Source organism: Strix uralensis, chromosome 8 (assembly GCF_047716275.1).
Source record: "Strix uralensis isolate ZFMK-TIS-50842 chromosome 8, bStrUra1, whole genome shotgun sequence".
NCBI lineage: Eukaryota > Metazoa > Chordata > Aves > Strigiformes > Strigidae > Strix > Strix uralensis.
The window spans coordinates 30549617-30565246 of record NC_133979.1 but is presented as its reverse complement, the minus strand read 5'-3'; the positions used below and the strand labels follow the sequence as shown (position 1 = coordinate 30565246).

At 51.3% G+C, this 15630-nt stretch overlaps 1 protein-coding gene across 1 annotated transcript in view; it reads left to right on the top strand.

Moving 5' to 3' along the window:
• The first annotated feature begins 9246 nt into the window (after positions 1 to 9246).
• The window catches only part of XPR1 (xenotropic and polytropic retrovirus receptor 1), a 114260-nt gene continuing 107876 nt past the window's right edge, over positions 9247 to 15630 (top strand). Inside the window, exon 1 of the mRNA XM_074876952.1 lies at positions 9247 to 9550. Within this exon, the coding sequence (XP_074733053.1) occupies positions 9482 to 9550 (69 nt within the window). The 5' untranslated portion in view covers positions 9247 to 9481. The remainder of the gene's footprint in view (positions 9551 to 15630) is intronic.

The following is a 15630-nucleotide window of genomic DNA, read 5'->3' as shown; positions in this document are numbered from 1 at the left end:
TGAAGCCTTGCTGGGCAGTGCGGGCAGCAGGCTGGGCTGATATCAACAATAATGTGGTTGCAAAACCATGGCTGGCTGGTGGTTCAAAGGTTGCAGCCGGAGCTGTGCAAATAGTGGATCTTTCCACGGAGAGAAATTTCTTACCACTAAGTCTTTTTGGTTTGGGGCAGTAAGCTGAAATTTTGTATGGTATTTTCTTTTCTAAATTCAAATTAAAATCATAAGGAGAAATTTCAATTTGGTTTGACCCGCAGTGTTTTGCTTGGTGTGAAACAAACACAAAAAACTTCATTTTTGTTTCACTTTACTCAGCCTCCTGCTCCATCCATCCCCTTTCCCATCTTTTTTCATGCATGTGCACAAAGTGCAGCAGAGCCCTTAGTTTTGAAACAAATGCCTAGGTGTTAGTGATTGAAAACAGCAAAATAAAAAGCCATTTTTAAAGTTGGCGGGTTTTTTCCTAATTATGCTAATGATGAAATTTAGCTCGTTTTCGGATGTTTCAGTTCCCCTTGAGTTGCACTGAGAAGACAGAGCTGAGGTGCTCAGCGGGAAAGCCCCACTGAGGTTCGGCTGCTGTAGGGCTGCTGTCTCCATGCTCCCCTGCCTCTTGCCATCTCCCCCTTGTCTCACATCTCCATGCAGCAGCAGACAGCAAGTAATGGCTCCATTTGTCACTGCCCTGCCACTGCAAGGCCACAGACGTCCCTCATTTTGTTCTCCATCTCCCCCAGGCGAGGTCTGCTGCCCACCCATCCCCTGCTTGCACCACACCTGGCTCTGCATCCCTCCGCTATTGCACCAGGCACAGGTACCCAGCTCCCAAATCCCCTGGCAGCTCCCCAGCCACTGTGACATCTCACAGGCAGGGGATTTAGACCATAGTGTTGGTAAGATGTGCCTGGCAGTGACTCGCCGGGGATGCTGCCCTCACCTGCGGCCTTCTTTGGGGTTATCTGTGGCCACCAGCAGCATTTCTCCCTGGCGAGCACTTGGACCTGCTGTCTGTGTCTGCACAGCCCCAGGGCAATACCCTGTCCTGCCCACAGAGGTGAGCCCCAGCTGATGTGTTCAATGAACTCTCCTGACTGGGGAGCGTCCTGCATCCCTCCCCAAACCCTCCTTACCGGGGGTTACCCCTCATCCTTCATCCCTCCCCGAAACCCTCCCTGACCACTGCCCATGAGCGACAAGGTTCACCAGAGAAGGGATGCAGCTCTGGAAAAGCTGCTCCCGACCCCTTCCCCGCTCTCCGCCAGCAAGGAGCGATGGAAGGGAGTGTCTGTAATTGCAGCTGTCAGCAGTAACAATCCCGGCGCTGCCGTTATAAATGGCTCCAGCATGACTTTTACTTACAGATTTCCCTCACGTGATGCTACAAGTCGTGCAAGGAAAAACCTGCACCGCAGAAAAGCAATTGCACCTTTCAGCTCTGTGGAAGGAGATTTATGGCTTGTTTTTGCCATAAAATGGAGCGGGCAGGGCTTGGGTTACAGGTCAGTGTGTCCTGACCAGACAGGCTGGTGTGGTTTGGAGGAAGGGGACATCCTGCGTCCCCTTCTTGTTGCCCCACTGGGGATGAGCCAGACATCAGAGCCCCTGCCCCTGCCCGTTCGATGGTCCCTGTTAGCAAGGGAAGGGTTTTAGACTAATTCCTGCCAGACATGTAACATCACAATGATGTCTGGAGCCAGAGAGGAACTGCGGAAGACGGGGATCTCAGGCTGTAGAGGTGACCCTTGCCAGATCTGCTGGCATTGATTAGAGGCACTGAGAAATGCTGGTGGGTTTCTGCATACGTGTGGTTTACGTCACTGAGACTAATTTCTACAGTGAGGAAAAAGCCAGGCTGTGTCTGGTCTGTGGCTACCATCAGAGACCATAGCTGTTGCTTTCTGAGCAGCTGGCTGGGAGCAGATGTGGACCCCCCAGCACGAACTGAGCCCAGCCACCCCTCAGCCCATGGCCAGGCCAGGAACCCAGCTGCCATGCTGTTTCTTGCTCTCTGCCCCGGTGGCACAAGGACTTTTGGGATGTGTCCCCACTTGCTTTAAAAGATTCTTTGTAATCTGACATCTGTTTTGAGGCTGCAGGACCTCTAGGTGTTACACCTAGGGATGGTTCACACTCAGCCCTGACGGACACATGGTTCCTTCCAGGTCAGGCAAAATCCTCCATGGAGAAGCAGCCTAATCTAGTGCTACGCCAGAAGATCACCGAATGGTCTCACTGTGGACAAGGTCTGTCCCCTACAATGCACTAGGGACATCAGCAGGAGTCAACAACCCTAAGGATGCTCATGATGCAGGGCTTGAGCCAGGCAGGGTCAAGCCAGGTTTGGCAGGAGGAGCTGTTTTTCTAACGTGGCTCTTGCAAATAGGAAGCCTGTGGCCTTCTGTGCACTTTGATAAGGTTCAGAGGTTGTTAAAATAAACCAGGAAGCTATGGCAGGGTTTCCAAAAATTCCCAGAAAGTCCAGCTGGCTTTGGAGATTTCTGCCATAGCTATTACCACGCACCTCAACCTCACCTGCACTTAGGTTTTTGTTGCCGTTGTAGACATGGTGGTTAAGGGACACAGGTTTAGCGCAGAGAATCGCAGTGACCCATCCTCCAGCGTGCGGTTGCACCAATGCATGGTGTCACACACGGGTATGGTCTACTCTGCCTGGCAGGGACCAGCACCAAGGCACAACCCCAGCAATTGTCCATCTGCAGCCTATCGACCATGGGGGTGGCACAGGAAAGGGTGGTTGCCCCAGCCCTACCCCACACCCCTGGATCCAGCTGGCTCTGGAGCAGAGGGCAGGAGAGAGCTGGTCACTCGTGCAAAGGGCACGGAGCCGCTGCCAGTGCTGCTTCGCCGCTTTATTGTGCTCGTGGCAGCTTGGTGCCTGCAACATCGATATGCTAAGATACACCGATATCTCATGTTTCCTCCACAACCTGCTGCGGCTCTGGCATGACGGTGGTGGTGGCTGCGTGAGCCAGCAGCCGCAGCTCTGGGGACACTGTTTCCTGTCGCAGGTTACCTTCCTTCCTGCTATTTGGTGGGGTGCTGCCCCCATTCCTCCACCCTTCCCTTCGCCACTCTCGTGTGGGAAGGGGCCAGCAGCCAGGATGGCAATGGGGAGGCAAGAGCATGTGTAACAAGGCAAGTGAGGTTGGGGTAAACAGGACAGGGACGGTCCCAAGGCCACCTGGCACTTTACCAGCTCCTGTCCCCTGGAAAACATCCCGAAAGGATAGGGTCCATCCTGCCCCAGGACACAGCAGGGCAGTGCCATGGACATGGAGAGGTGCTGGGGGGGGACGGACGCTGCACTCTCCTCTGCCGCAACTGGCAAGAAGAGGGGTTTAGCAATGGGGCAATCCCGGGGACAGAGCAGGGAGGGCAGAGGCTCTTCCTGGGGCTCTTCTGGAAGCAGCTCACACAGCTCAGGGGCTCAGAGGAAGCAGCTCTTGTTTCTTCTCTAATTTTAGACCTTTTCGGGGTGTTCAGTTTTCTTAACCACTGGTCAGCTGCTGTCTTCTTGCACCAAGCAAGCATGCATAAATTAAACCAGACACATATATATGTATTGGAAACGATCCAGGAGCAATCACTTACACGCCAGTGAAGGGCGTGAAACCCCCCATCTGCTCCCTGTTGTAAGACAGCACAGTGAGTCCCCAGCCCAGCCACCACCAGCGCAGCTCCCTGGGCCTCGTCCCTCTACGGCGATGGGGGACACTGCACCCCTCACAGCACAGGAGCGGGGCTGGAAGCAACCTGGCAGGGTCATCTTGACCTAAACCATCTGGGCAGATGGTTTTTTTCTTACTCCCCGGCTGAGTTTCCAGGCAGGACACCCCTGCGATCTCAAGCAAAGCAGAGGGGCCGCGTGGGAGCAGCGAGGAGCTTGCCGCCTGCTCACGGCCGTACATACGTCGGTTGTGAGTCAGCCCGGGAAAGGTCAGCCTGCTCGGGGGCGTCAGGCGATGAGCGGAGGCAGCCCCGCTCCCCTCACAGAGCAGAATTCCGGCTAAGGGGAGCTGCTGCTGCTTTGGCTTTTTGCTCTGTGGTTCTGTATCCCTACGTGTTTCGGTAGCAGTCGTGCCTTTACATGCAGGCTTGCAGCCAGGGGTATGTTGTTGCCCAATCTTGGGATTTTTAAGATCAGGCACGTTGACACTGGCTGAGCAATGTATGGGCCAAATCCTGCCCTGGAGAGTGCAGAGGAGGCAATAAATAAGCCAGGCAGGACATGGTTACTGCCCACAGACCCACATGCCCCTGCACTTGCAGCTGGGGACAGGGCTGCCCCATCCCTGGAGGTGGCTCTTGGGGATCTTGAGTGCTAAATCCACCTCTGTGGTGGGCTCAAGTCCCAATGGATCAAATTCAGTCAGTGGCTAAAGTGACCCACCTGCAGCCAAGGCAGGCACATCCCCTCCTGACAGGTCTCATCCTGGCTCCCGCTGAAACGGGGATGAAAGCATCATCTTACTCTGCTCAGAAGAGCTGTGGGAAGTTATGGCTGCTGGGACAGCGCTTGGAAGAAGCTGGATAGGTACTGACATCCCTGCCGCTGGAATCAGGCCCATCCAGTGCATTATTATTGCCTGGAAACCACAGCTCCTCCTGGCTTAAAAAACCTGCTGCAGGCAGCTTGCCTGGGTATATAAACACCCTGACAATTCCCAGTGGGTTGGGCTGTGCTGCTGCTGGTCTGACCCTGTGCATGGCCTCTGCCCTGGGGACTGAGACCCCCCCCAGACTCCTGATGCTCATCATCACATCCTCATGCTCTGCTGGTACTGATGGGGAGGGAGAATATGTGAAAAATCAATAGCTCCAGCTCAGGCTGCCGGAGGATTTGTGCATTTTGCACTGTTGTCTCTGGGAAATCTAATATATTGATTGCATTTCTCAAGACCAGTATCGATGAAACAGATAATGGGGGTGTTTGGGGCTGGCCAGCGGATGCCGAGGGTGTCTGAAGCCCAGGGCTGCTGCTCTATTGATCCTGGCAGGCAGGGAATCATCTCCTGGCATGATTTCTAAATCCCCTCGTTGTTCCACGTCAAGCTTGCCCCTGACCTGCTTTTACTTCTTTATTTATTTACTCTCCACCTTCCTTTCCAAGCAGTGGTGGTGAAGCCCCTGGAGCTCCGTTGGGAGCAGGAATCACCGCCCGGGCAGGTCAGGGAAGCGGAGGATGCAGAGAGCAGCCATTTCCCCACACGATGCCCCCGCCACCTCTGCGGAGCAGCTCTGGCCAGCGGCAGAGAGCAGTTCCGCTGCACCGAGGTCGGGGGCACACTGCTGCTCCCAGCTCCCCGGGCTCAGGAATTATTTCTTATGGTTTCGATGGAGAGGAGGTGAATTTATCTTTGCCGCTTGCCCTGATGTTGACCCACCCAGTGGTCCAGGCTCTGCACGTCCTGCTTTGCTCATGCGGCCAGGGAGGGTCGTGCTGCTAAAGTATCCCCTTCCGTGACAAACTGAGCCCCTAAATATCCAGGCATCTTAAAAGTCAGCTGCCTGGGGAGGAGGCGGGAAGAGAGGTGTACGAATGGTTGTCTGTGGGTGTCTTGCATTGTCTCTTGCTATGGAAAACCCTCCTCTTAGTGATTTTATGAATACCATTAAAGAAAATTTTCCCTCTGCAAGACTCTTTCTAAAGCCTCTTTTGAAGACTCCTTCTCCCCAGCAATGCAGGATCTTTAAAAGTATAATTATACTTTTTTTAAAAAAACCACCATGCTATTTATAAATTATTCTATATGTTCTCAACAAAGCAAGTGCCAGACTGCACTGGCGGAAAGCCCACTCCCGACTTCTTGCTTGGTTTAAAAATGCAAATAACATTGCTTCTTTTATTTTTTCCTAGCTGCAACAGCACAGGGGAAAATCACAATGCAAACTCTTTCCCGGAAAAGAGTGAGAGATGAGGACAATGTAGCAGCCTGGTGCAAGCAAGGTATGGGGACTGGGATCCAGACCCAAAGCACAGGGACAGGGATCCAGGTCTGAAACCGGGATCGGTTGGGATCGCCATCCCTCCTCGGCTGCGATGCGTTGCCTGCATTCCCCCTGCCTGCCCTCCAGCCTGGTTGCAGGCAGAAGGCAGCAGAGACAGGCAGCAGTGGCCCTTCCTCTTTCATTTAAGGCTCCTCCTGCCCCCTCTTCCTTCCTGCCTTCCTCCCCCAGCCCCTGGATGTGCAGAGCTGAGAGTTTTGAAATGTTTCGAGGAGTCAGAAAGCCCTGAGTCCCAGCAGAGCGGTGAAACACTGTCACGATGCCAAGAGTGGTCCCAAAGCGTGTCTGATAACAGGAGGCAAGGTTTTGCCAATCAGATATATAAATGGAGCTGTTGCTAGAGAACATGGCAATGGTGAGTAAGAAGGAGTCCAGCCCCTGCTCTGGCTCCCCTGCTATCACCTGTCTTTGTTTAATATCAATAAATAGCATTTATTGGTATTAAATAAATAAATAACATTTATTGGTGAGTTAAAAACTCTCCGAAGTACAAAGGGAAGGGGGGATCACTAGTTATTTTCAGTCACTGAATTTGTAAGCTGTCATATCAGAAGATATTCACTTATTATACATCATGGTACATATTTCATGCCATGCATCCAAGCAAATAATAAAGAGAATATTTATTTCTTAATCCGTCCTCCTCCCCCATGCTGCACGTTATCTCTGAAAGCCTGACAGCATTCAAAGGGTCGAAGCTGCAAAGACCCACCTCACGTCTGCTCCCGCTGCAGTCAGTGCCACTGATCGTGGTGGGAGCAGGCTCAGACCCTGAGTGATTTTATCTGGAACAAGCCTGCAAAGGTAATGCATTAAAAAGCTGGTGACCTGCTAAATGTAAGTCAAGCTGTGACATAGCGGTTAGCTCGCGCTGAGGTCAGCGCCGGGCAGGTTGCTGAGTGTGAAGTTTCAGATGAAGGGCACTAAAGCTCTATTCATTAAATGGTTTTCTGCAAACATAATTAAGAGATGGTATCAGCGAGCATCGCTGCTGCATGCGCCGCTGTCGCTGCCGGGTAAATCTCAGCGTGGGTAAGAGCGCTCGCAAATCAGAGGTCCTCGGGCCTGCGACAGGACCCCGATAAATCACCGCAGCAAATGAGCTCTGCTCCTGCAGACGTCGGTAGGAGCGATGCTCCGGGCAGCTGCCTACGGCAGCGGGCAGGAACGCCGCCACGCCGAGGGGCTGGCAGCTGGGATGGGGTCGGCCCTGGTGTGGGTATGGGAAAAAGCTGAAAACTATCATCTGAAGTTGTGCTGGAGGTTGGGAGGTTTGAAGGAAAACCCAAATTAATCCCCAAACCAGCAAATTCCCAAAATCTGGGAACTGGGGAGGGGTAAGATTAGGGTCACTGGGATACCTGGGGATAACCGAGGGCTGCAGCCCCACTCCGTACGGCTCCGTTTGGTCTCTCACGCTATAACGCAGCGGGTACCCAACCCTTCAGCCCCCAGGAGTGTCTGTATTTTGGGGCACCCGTGCCCCTGCGTGGGGGGACTTGCTCTTACACCTGCCCTGGGTTTCCCTGCTCCCCCATGCCCCGCAGCAGTGTGCATGGCACCCTGCTGATAAGCGTGACGAGTGGTGCAAGAGCAAAGGCATTTGTGATCATGCAACTTTTGGAGAATTTTCCCTTTTTTTTTTTTCCTTTCTCTTCCCCTCCTCCTTTTCCTTTGCACTGTCTTCTCTTTCTTTTCCTTCCCCCTGGCTTTTTGTGGCCTGTCAGCCTGATTTCCCTCCTCCCTCAATTCTTACTCATCTTGCGTTTTCTCCTACTCTTCCCCTCCATCTCCATCCTCACTTTCTCTCTTTTCCCTGGCTGATATCTCCCCACCTCCTCACCTCTTCCCCCACGCACACTGCTCTCCCTGTCGCACTTCTCCCCACCCCATTCCCAACCCATCCCTATCCCCATTCCCATTCCCTATCCCCATTCCCATTCCCATTCCCATCCCCATCTCCTGCCCATCCAATCCCATCCCCATCCCATTCCCATTCCCATCCCATCCCATCCACATCCCTGTCCCATTGCATCTCCATTCTCATCCCCATCCCTGACCCATCCCATCCCACTTCCATCCCATTCCCATCCCTGACCAATCCCATCCCATCTCCATCCCCATTCCCATCCCATTGCCATCCCCATCCCATCCTATCCCCATTCCCATCCCCATCCCACCCCCATTCTCATGCCCATGCCAATCCCATCCCCATTCCCACTCCATCCCCATCCCCACCCCAATCCCATCCACAACCCCACCCCATTCCATCCCCATCCCAATCCTTTCCCCATCTCCATCTCATCCCATTCCCATCCCCATCCCAATCCCATCCCATCTCCTTCCCCATCCCAATCCCATCCCATCCCATCCACATCCCTGTCCCATTGCATCTCCATTCTCATCCCCATCCTAGCCCATCCCTGACCCATTCCCATTCCCAAGCTGTCTGATCTCCATCCCCATCCCATTCCCATCCCCATGCCAATCCCATCCACAACCCCACCCCATTCCATCCCCATCCCAATCCTTTCCCCATCTCCATCCCATCCCATTCCCAGTTCCATCCCATCTCCATTCCATCTCCTTCCCCATCCCAATCCCATCCCATCTCCATCCTCTCCCCATCCCATCTATCTGTATCTCCATCCTCTCCCCATCCCATCTCCATCTCCATCCCCATCCCCATCCTCTCCCCATCCCATTCCCATTCCCATTGCCATCCCATCCAATCCCATCCCCATCCTCATTCTGTTCCCATCCCATCCTCATCCCATCCCCATTCCCATGTGATTCCCACTCCATCCCCATCCCCATCCCCATCCCCGCCAGCACCGGAGTTCAGGATTCAAACTGGGGCTGTCCCAGAGCCGCCGTCGCTTACGGCGGGGCTGGGCGGCGGATCCTGAGGGACGAAGGCGGCGCCTTTGGGCCCGAACCGACCCCCAGAACGAGCAGAAAGAGTAAAAGGAAGCGGGGCGCCCCCCGCTGGGGGAGCCCCGCGGCCCCCGCGCCCCCCCGCGGCCCCCGCGCCCCCCCGCGCGCCCGGCGGCAGGGGCGGGGCCGGACGCGCTGAGCCCCGCCCCGCCGGGCCCGCCCCGCCCCGCGCGGCGGTGGGCGGCGGCGGCGGTTGCCGTGGCGATGGCGCCTTGCCGGCGGCCGGTTGGCTGTCGGGCCGGCTGACGGCTGGGAGGCGGCGGCGGGGCGGCGGGACGGGGAAGATGGCGGCGGCGGCGGAGGAGGCGGCGGCGGCGGCGGCGGGGCGGCGCTGAGGAGGCCCGAGGCGGGCTGAGGAGTGGCGGGGCTGGGCGGGCGGGGGCCCATGTGTGGTGGCGGCGGCCCCCCCCCGCCCCCCACTACCGGCGGCGGCGGCGGCCCCTTCGCAGCCAGGCGCCGCTGAGGCGGCTCCGCGGGCGCAGAGCGAGCGCGGCCCCGGCCCCGGCCCGGCGGCGGCAGGATGAAGTTCGCCGAGCACCTCGCGGCGCACATCACCCCCGAGTGGCGGAAGCAGTACATCCAGTATGAGGTAGGGCCGCGCCGCCGCCTCGGCCCGCTCCCTCGGCGCGCCTGGGCGGGGGGCGAAGCCGGCCCCGGTCCCCCCGTGTCCCCTCGGGGCAGGGCGGTCGGTGCCCGAGCGGCAGGGGTGTCCTGCGGCGCATACCGGCCGCTGGTGGCGCGGAGGGGGGGGCGCGGCGAGGCAGCTCCCCTGCCCGGCGGCGGTGTCTGGCGGCCGGCAGCTTCCCGCTTGTTTTCTCGGCGGGCGGACGGTGTGGAAGCGGCGTGTTCCTCCATGGCGGGCAGAGAGGGTACGGCTCTTGCCGCCCCCCGAAGCTTGGGGACCGCTCGGAGTTAATTAATGAATTGCTGCCTGTTACCTCTCGGGGTGGGACAAAGGTCAGAAGGGATGGGGAGGCGGCGGGAGCGCGGCCGGGGGCTGTGCGGTGCCCAGCTCCCGGGCATCCCCGGCCCGGCCGCAGCCCCGCTGCCGGGAGCGGGCGTCTTTCAGCACCACCGCCAGTTCTCCGCACGGGCGGGCAGAGGAGGGGTGACTTTGAGAGGCGGCTCTCAGCCTCCGTCTGCGGCTCCCAAGGGCGAGCCCGGCGGGCGAGCTGTCTGGGCAGCACCCACCACCTTCCAGCCGCAGGCCGAGCCTTCCCCCCCGCAAGCGTGAAGGGCCACAGCCGCCTTCGGGAACGCTGACAGCTTACCGGAGTGACTCAACACAGGGCAGTGAACCTGGCATCGATTGCCTTTTTTTTTTTTTTTTTTTAAATAAGGCTAGCGAGGCTTTGCATCTCGCTATTTCATACTTGATTTCAGGTGAACCGCTTGAATCAGGACATTTATAAACACTGTTTGCACAAAGTTCTGCCGCATTAATCATGAAATACTTGCAGAATACAGCTTTTCAGTCTTTATTATGCCAGCTTTCTAAAGGTCACACTGATTGCTTAGTTTCAGATTTATCATAGTGGTGCTTGTCTTCACTTTAACCAGATAAAGCTCAAGGTGGTTATTTGTAGTAAAACCGTTTCCTAGTTCAGCCTTAGCAGTAAAAGTGGTTCTTGCCAGTGATGTTGGTCTTTTCCACAAGTATAATTAAACCTAGACAACGGAAAGCTGATTATAGGAGAGCCATGGTCAGCAAAACTTCTTGACTGATTGAGTCAGTCAAAACCATACAATATTTGTTACCATTTGAAGGCCCGTATTTTCTCTCTAGGACTGTAATAGCAATTTATTTCTAGTATCCCTATTAATCTGTCTGCATTTGCAAGGAAAATCGCATTTATCTTAGCTGGTTTTGTTAGAATGTTGAATTTGAAAAGTTTATATCTGCCTTTTTGACCATTCCGTTGTTTTCCTTTACCTGACTGCAAAGGAATGGATGTTTAGATAAAAACTGCAGTTGGATTGGGCTTTAGAACAAAACTGTGATCTCCTTGAGTTGTTTGTAGAACGAGATGACCAAATAATGCATCAGTCTTTGAGAAGGAGGAAATCCATTGTCTTGATAAAATAAAAGTACCAGCTTAGTTCTGCATCACGTCTCTGATGGGTTATCCGTGCAAGAGTTGTTTTGTGTCCTGGAAACAGAAAGCTTGCATATCTCCCTAAGAGAGGGGTTTGGAGGTGTGTTGGAGGGGAAGGCAAGAAGGAAAGAGAAGGGCAAAAGATTTGGCTGCATGCTGACCAGGCAGATGTAGAGGGAGGGTAAAGGAGACCCAGTGAACTATGACACCTTGATTAATGTCTGAAGAACTCTGCTGCTTATTGGCCACTGTTTTCATTACAGGAGGTTAATTTTCAGATGTTTTAACTAGGGCAGTATTATTATATCGTTCTCCCTTCCCCCAGCCCAATTTAAAATAAAGGTAGATTTCAGTAAAAACTTCCTTCAGGTTGTTACTCTTTCTGGACTTCAAGTCATCTCCTCCTTGGATAGACAGCTTAACGTAGAGTGAATGAATATAAAAATTCCACCCTCCTTTTTGGTAATAAGTTTCAAAACTCTTTGTTTCCCTTGTTGCAGCTGGCTGAATGTGAGTCAGCCTCTCGCTCATGCATATTACAGTAATGGAATAGTCTGGCATTTATTATTCAGTAACTGGTGGTCGTGTGGCCGCGGTGCATAAAAGGTTGGTGCTACCTTGGTTTACTTGTTGATTATACTTGAGGCAAAAAGCATACAGCCCTCCTTTGTCAAGAAAAATTCTGAGTTGTTGATTAGCAAATGCAAGGCCAAGCACCGCTTTTGTTACTTGTGTGCATCATAGTAAAATTTTTAAGAATTATTTGTATATTTAATAGCATTATAGACTGTCAGATGAAGAAACATTGTATCTTTCCATCTTAATTAAAACAGTAATCAAGCACTGTTTCAGAGTGAGAGATCTTGTTGTGTAGGTTTTTAACTCTGAAAAGATTATTCCAGGAACTTCCCATGTCAGGTCCAAGATGCTGATGAAGGACTAGAAGATGGTATAGAAATTGCTTTCTTTAAGTCATTCTGTATCGTAAAGCTTATGTGTAGTCGTCTTATTTTTCTACTCTGATATTTGTAGTTATTTCCATTGGAGAGCAGGTGACTTGTGCAGTCAGACAGCCCCAAAGTGTGGTAAGACCCAGGTAACATGAGACATCCTCACCAGGTGGCGTGTCTCTGGTTTGGTGGGATGTGCAGCGAGTGTGGCTGTGAGGAGCTTTGCCTCACATAAACTGCCAGTCACACTAGGAGCAGGGTGTCATCTGTTACTGATAATGTCAGGAAGAAGAATGAAACTGTTGCGTTTTGGATACCTGAAAATGTAGTTTCATTTTCAGATGGTCTTTAACAATTTACAGCCCTCACAGTTCTTACCATTAACATGATCTTTCCCTCCAACAAAAATCTGTTTAAGCGTTATAACTGTGCTTGTAGGAAGTATGAAAGTTGGCCATACTTAGTGCAGAAAGCCATTCACCATGCAGAAGATATACTTTGATAGCTGTGGCGTAGATTCTTAGTTTCTTTAGCAAAAGCTCTGCAGTGACTATTGCTGTATGTTTGCTTTCTGAGAAAGCATTTGGCTTGTAGAAAAGAGGGAAAATGATGACCTATGCTGTTACCTTTTATTCAGCTTTTCGCAAAGACATTTGCCATGACTGAGTCAGTGTTAACAGGGAGCCTTACACTAACCTTGATTGTGACTTGATTTGACTTTCCATTCCAAATTTCCATTCTAAAGATTGAATGAAAACACGCAAATTTTATGTCACGTTTACTACGCAAACTCCGTTCCCAGCTGACGGTTCTGGGAGCCTCAGTCAGTGCAAATGATCAGGAGGGCTTTATGTGAGGGCCAGTGGCAATAACGTAATACATAATCCCAATGTAAAGGGGCATTTTTACTGTTGAAGTACTGAGTGTCATTATCAGGCTACTCCCTGGATATGACTGAGTTTAAAACAACGTATTGACAAATGCTTAATTTGTGGAAATGCTTGTTAATTATGTTAAACGCTAAATATGCCAAAGTTTTAAAGAACTTTGGTCCTGATTTCAATGGCTGTCATCTGAAAACTTACTATTTGTTAAAAGTAATGCTTCAGGTTTCTGTACCCGCTGCCTTCTCTGTGCAAAGACCGCAGCAGAGGGGAGCAGTGGCTTTAGGGGTGTGTGCCAAGGCTGTGGGGTGCTGGCAGCCTCGCACACGCACCTGGGCACTCGGCTCCTGTAGCTGCACAGTTCTTGCCATGCAAGCAGTGGATGTGCCCTGACCCTGGCAGTGGGAGCGAAAAAGTTTGGTCACCTTGTTTTAGGGGATCTGGCAGCGTATCATCTTCTGTAGAGTTAGTAGCCTGCTCCCAGCCAGTTAAATGATTGCTGCGGCATGCACTGCTTCAGTGGACTTGTTGCCTTAAAACCTTATGTTTTGGACCAGTCATTTACTCTTCATTTCCTTTGGTGTAAAGCTAAAATGTGAAAACAAACAAAACCCCATGTTTTTGTGTCAGACAACAGAATTCTTTTTTTCACATAGTACCGAACAAGTACCGAAGGTAACTCTTAGATGAGTTTCAGCTGATGCTTTTTTGCTAGGAGCATGCTTCACCGCATTCAATGTATATTTTTTGATGCAGTGAAATTGTTGGATTGCTAGTCCTCTGTTTATCCACAAACCGTGCTGCAGATTTCCTTTGCTCTTGTGTCCATCTCCAGAATGTTTTTAGGAGAAAGAGGAGAGCGTTGCTTCATCTGCTCAGACTTCTAAATGTAAGTGTATGTCTGCACTTCCAGCTGATGGAAACTTGGTGGAGTTTTGCAGTTGCCAGATGGCAGTTTTGTTTCGGTTAATCTGGCCTGAATTTGTTTATCTGGATGCAGAAGTTTGATGGTATTTTTAAAGAAAAAGTGCTTAGCAGCTTTGAAATTGCAGCATCTGGGGAAGAAGAAGAATCAGAACAGTTATTACAAGTTCATGGGGGAGATGGGTAAAAAGTACAAGCATGTGATTTCCCTTTAAGGAGACTCCAGGTTCTAAGTACTTTTGCCTTTGGAGAATAGAAACAGGTTGCTAAGTCTTAGAAATAATTTTTCTGACACACAACCTCCAGCAGGAAGTAGGTGGGGAAAACGAAACTGATAGCTGAGGTAGCCTGCTTGCCTTTGGAGTCTCTCTTCCAGAAACAGGCTTTCAGTTTTTGGGAGGTGGCCAATTCTGCTCGTCAAATCCTGCTTCATGATAGGCAGTTCACACCCAGGCTTGCCACCTTCTGACACAAATCTGTTGTGCTATTTCACTATTTGTCCTTCTGGGTGTTAGCGGACGAGCTTAGAAGAGCATAAGCGGTTTGAAAGCTACTCGTTTAAAACAACGGTTTTGTTTGAGCATTTTAAGGGTTTTGTCCTTAAATTTTCTCACTGTTAAGGTTTGACAGTTGCATTTAAAGTGTGTTTTCTTTCTGTGTTTTTTTTTTTTTTATGTATGCTGATATACATTTATACAAGTTTACTGTGGATGCAAGGTGTACCACTAGCACACTTTAAAGTGGGGAATAACCCTTTTTGTCTAGTTTGAGGGCAGAAAGAGAAATTCTTAAACATTTGAAGCTGACAGAGATGGATAACTTTTGGAAACAATCACTTCTAAAATTCTGTAACTTAGAGGACTAAATAGTTTGTGAAGGAGCACTGAGCCGTTCACTTTCAGGTTATTGGTTTACTTATATAGGTCAGGTAAGCAGAAACAAAATCTGCTGCCCTGCAGCTGCCAGATTGTAATAATGTCAGTCTGCATGGGGAGAGAGGTCTGCGGGACGACTGACACCTTCAGCTTTCAAGATTGTTTAGTGCAGGACTGTCGGTCTTGTGGTCCTTTTTAATTTGTTTTTCCAAAATGACTGATAAAACCAGAGATGGGAAGTACACTGCGAGTTTACCTCTGGGTAGGTTAAGGGATGGAGATTTTACTACAGTGACTTTCAATTTACTGTCTCTTCAGGTTTGTTTATCCTATGCTGTGTGGTTGCAGTTCATGGAAAAAGTTACAGGTAGGTGAGGATGACGAGCAGGATGAAAAAGGGGGAAGGCTTTTTGACCACTTGATGCATGGAGGCAGATCACATGCTGCTGGCCAGTGAGTCATGGGGGGAAAAGGACTGAAGTGGCCAGTGTTTGGAAGGAATTTAAAGAAAGCACTGAGGGTAGAGGAGAGCTGTGCCGCTGGAACAAGGATCATTCAGCAGTGGCTCAGTTGGGAAAACAATTATGCAAGTGACCTTTGTTGACACCTCTGTGGACTCGGGAATCAGACCTTGGAGAGATGTCTGAGTTGCCTGTGTAGCCTGCCACCTAGGATATCTTGTGATAAACAGACATGTCCTTTAGACCTTATATTTACTTAACAGGATTGTAACCACCATGTTACAAGAGTGCTGAGTTTCCAGCTGCTGAGCTTGTGGTTTTCATCTTGAGGGTATTAGGGAATTTGCTATTTAGGCCGTGATGTTTTGACTGGGGGACACACACACGTAAATGCAGAGGTGTAGGATTATAGAAGTATAAGATATGTTGGGAAACAGGCAGAAGAGACAAGAACTCAAAAGACCTGAATGACTCTTGTG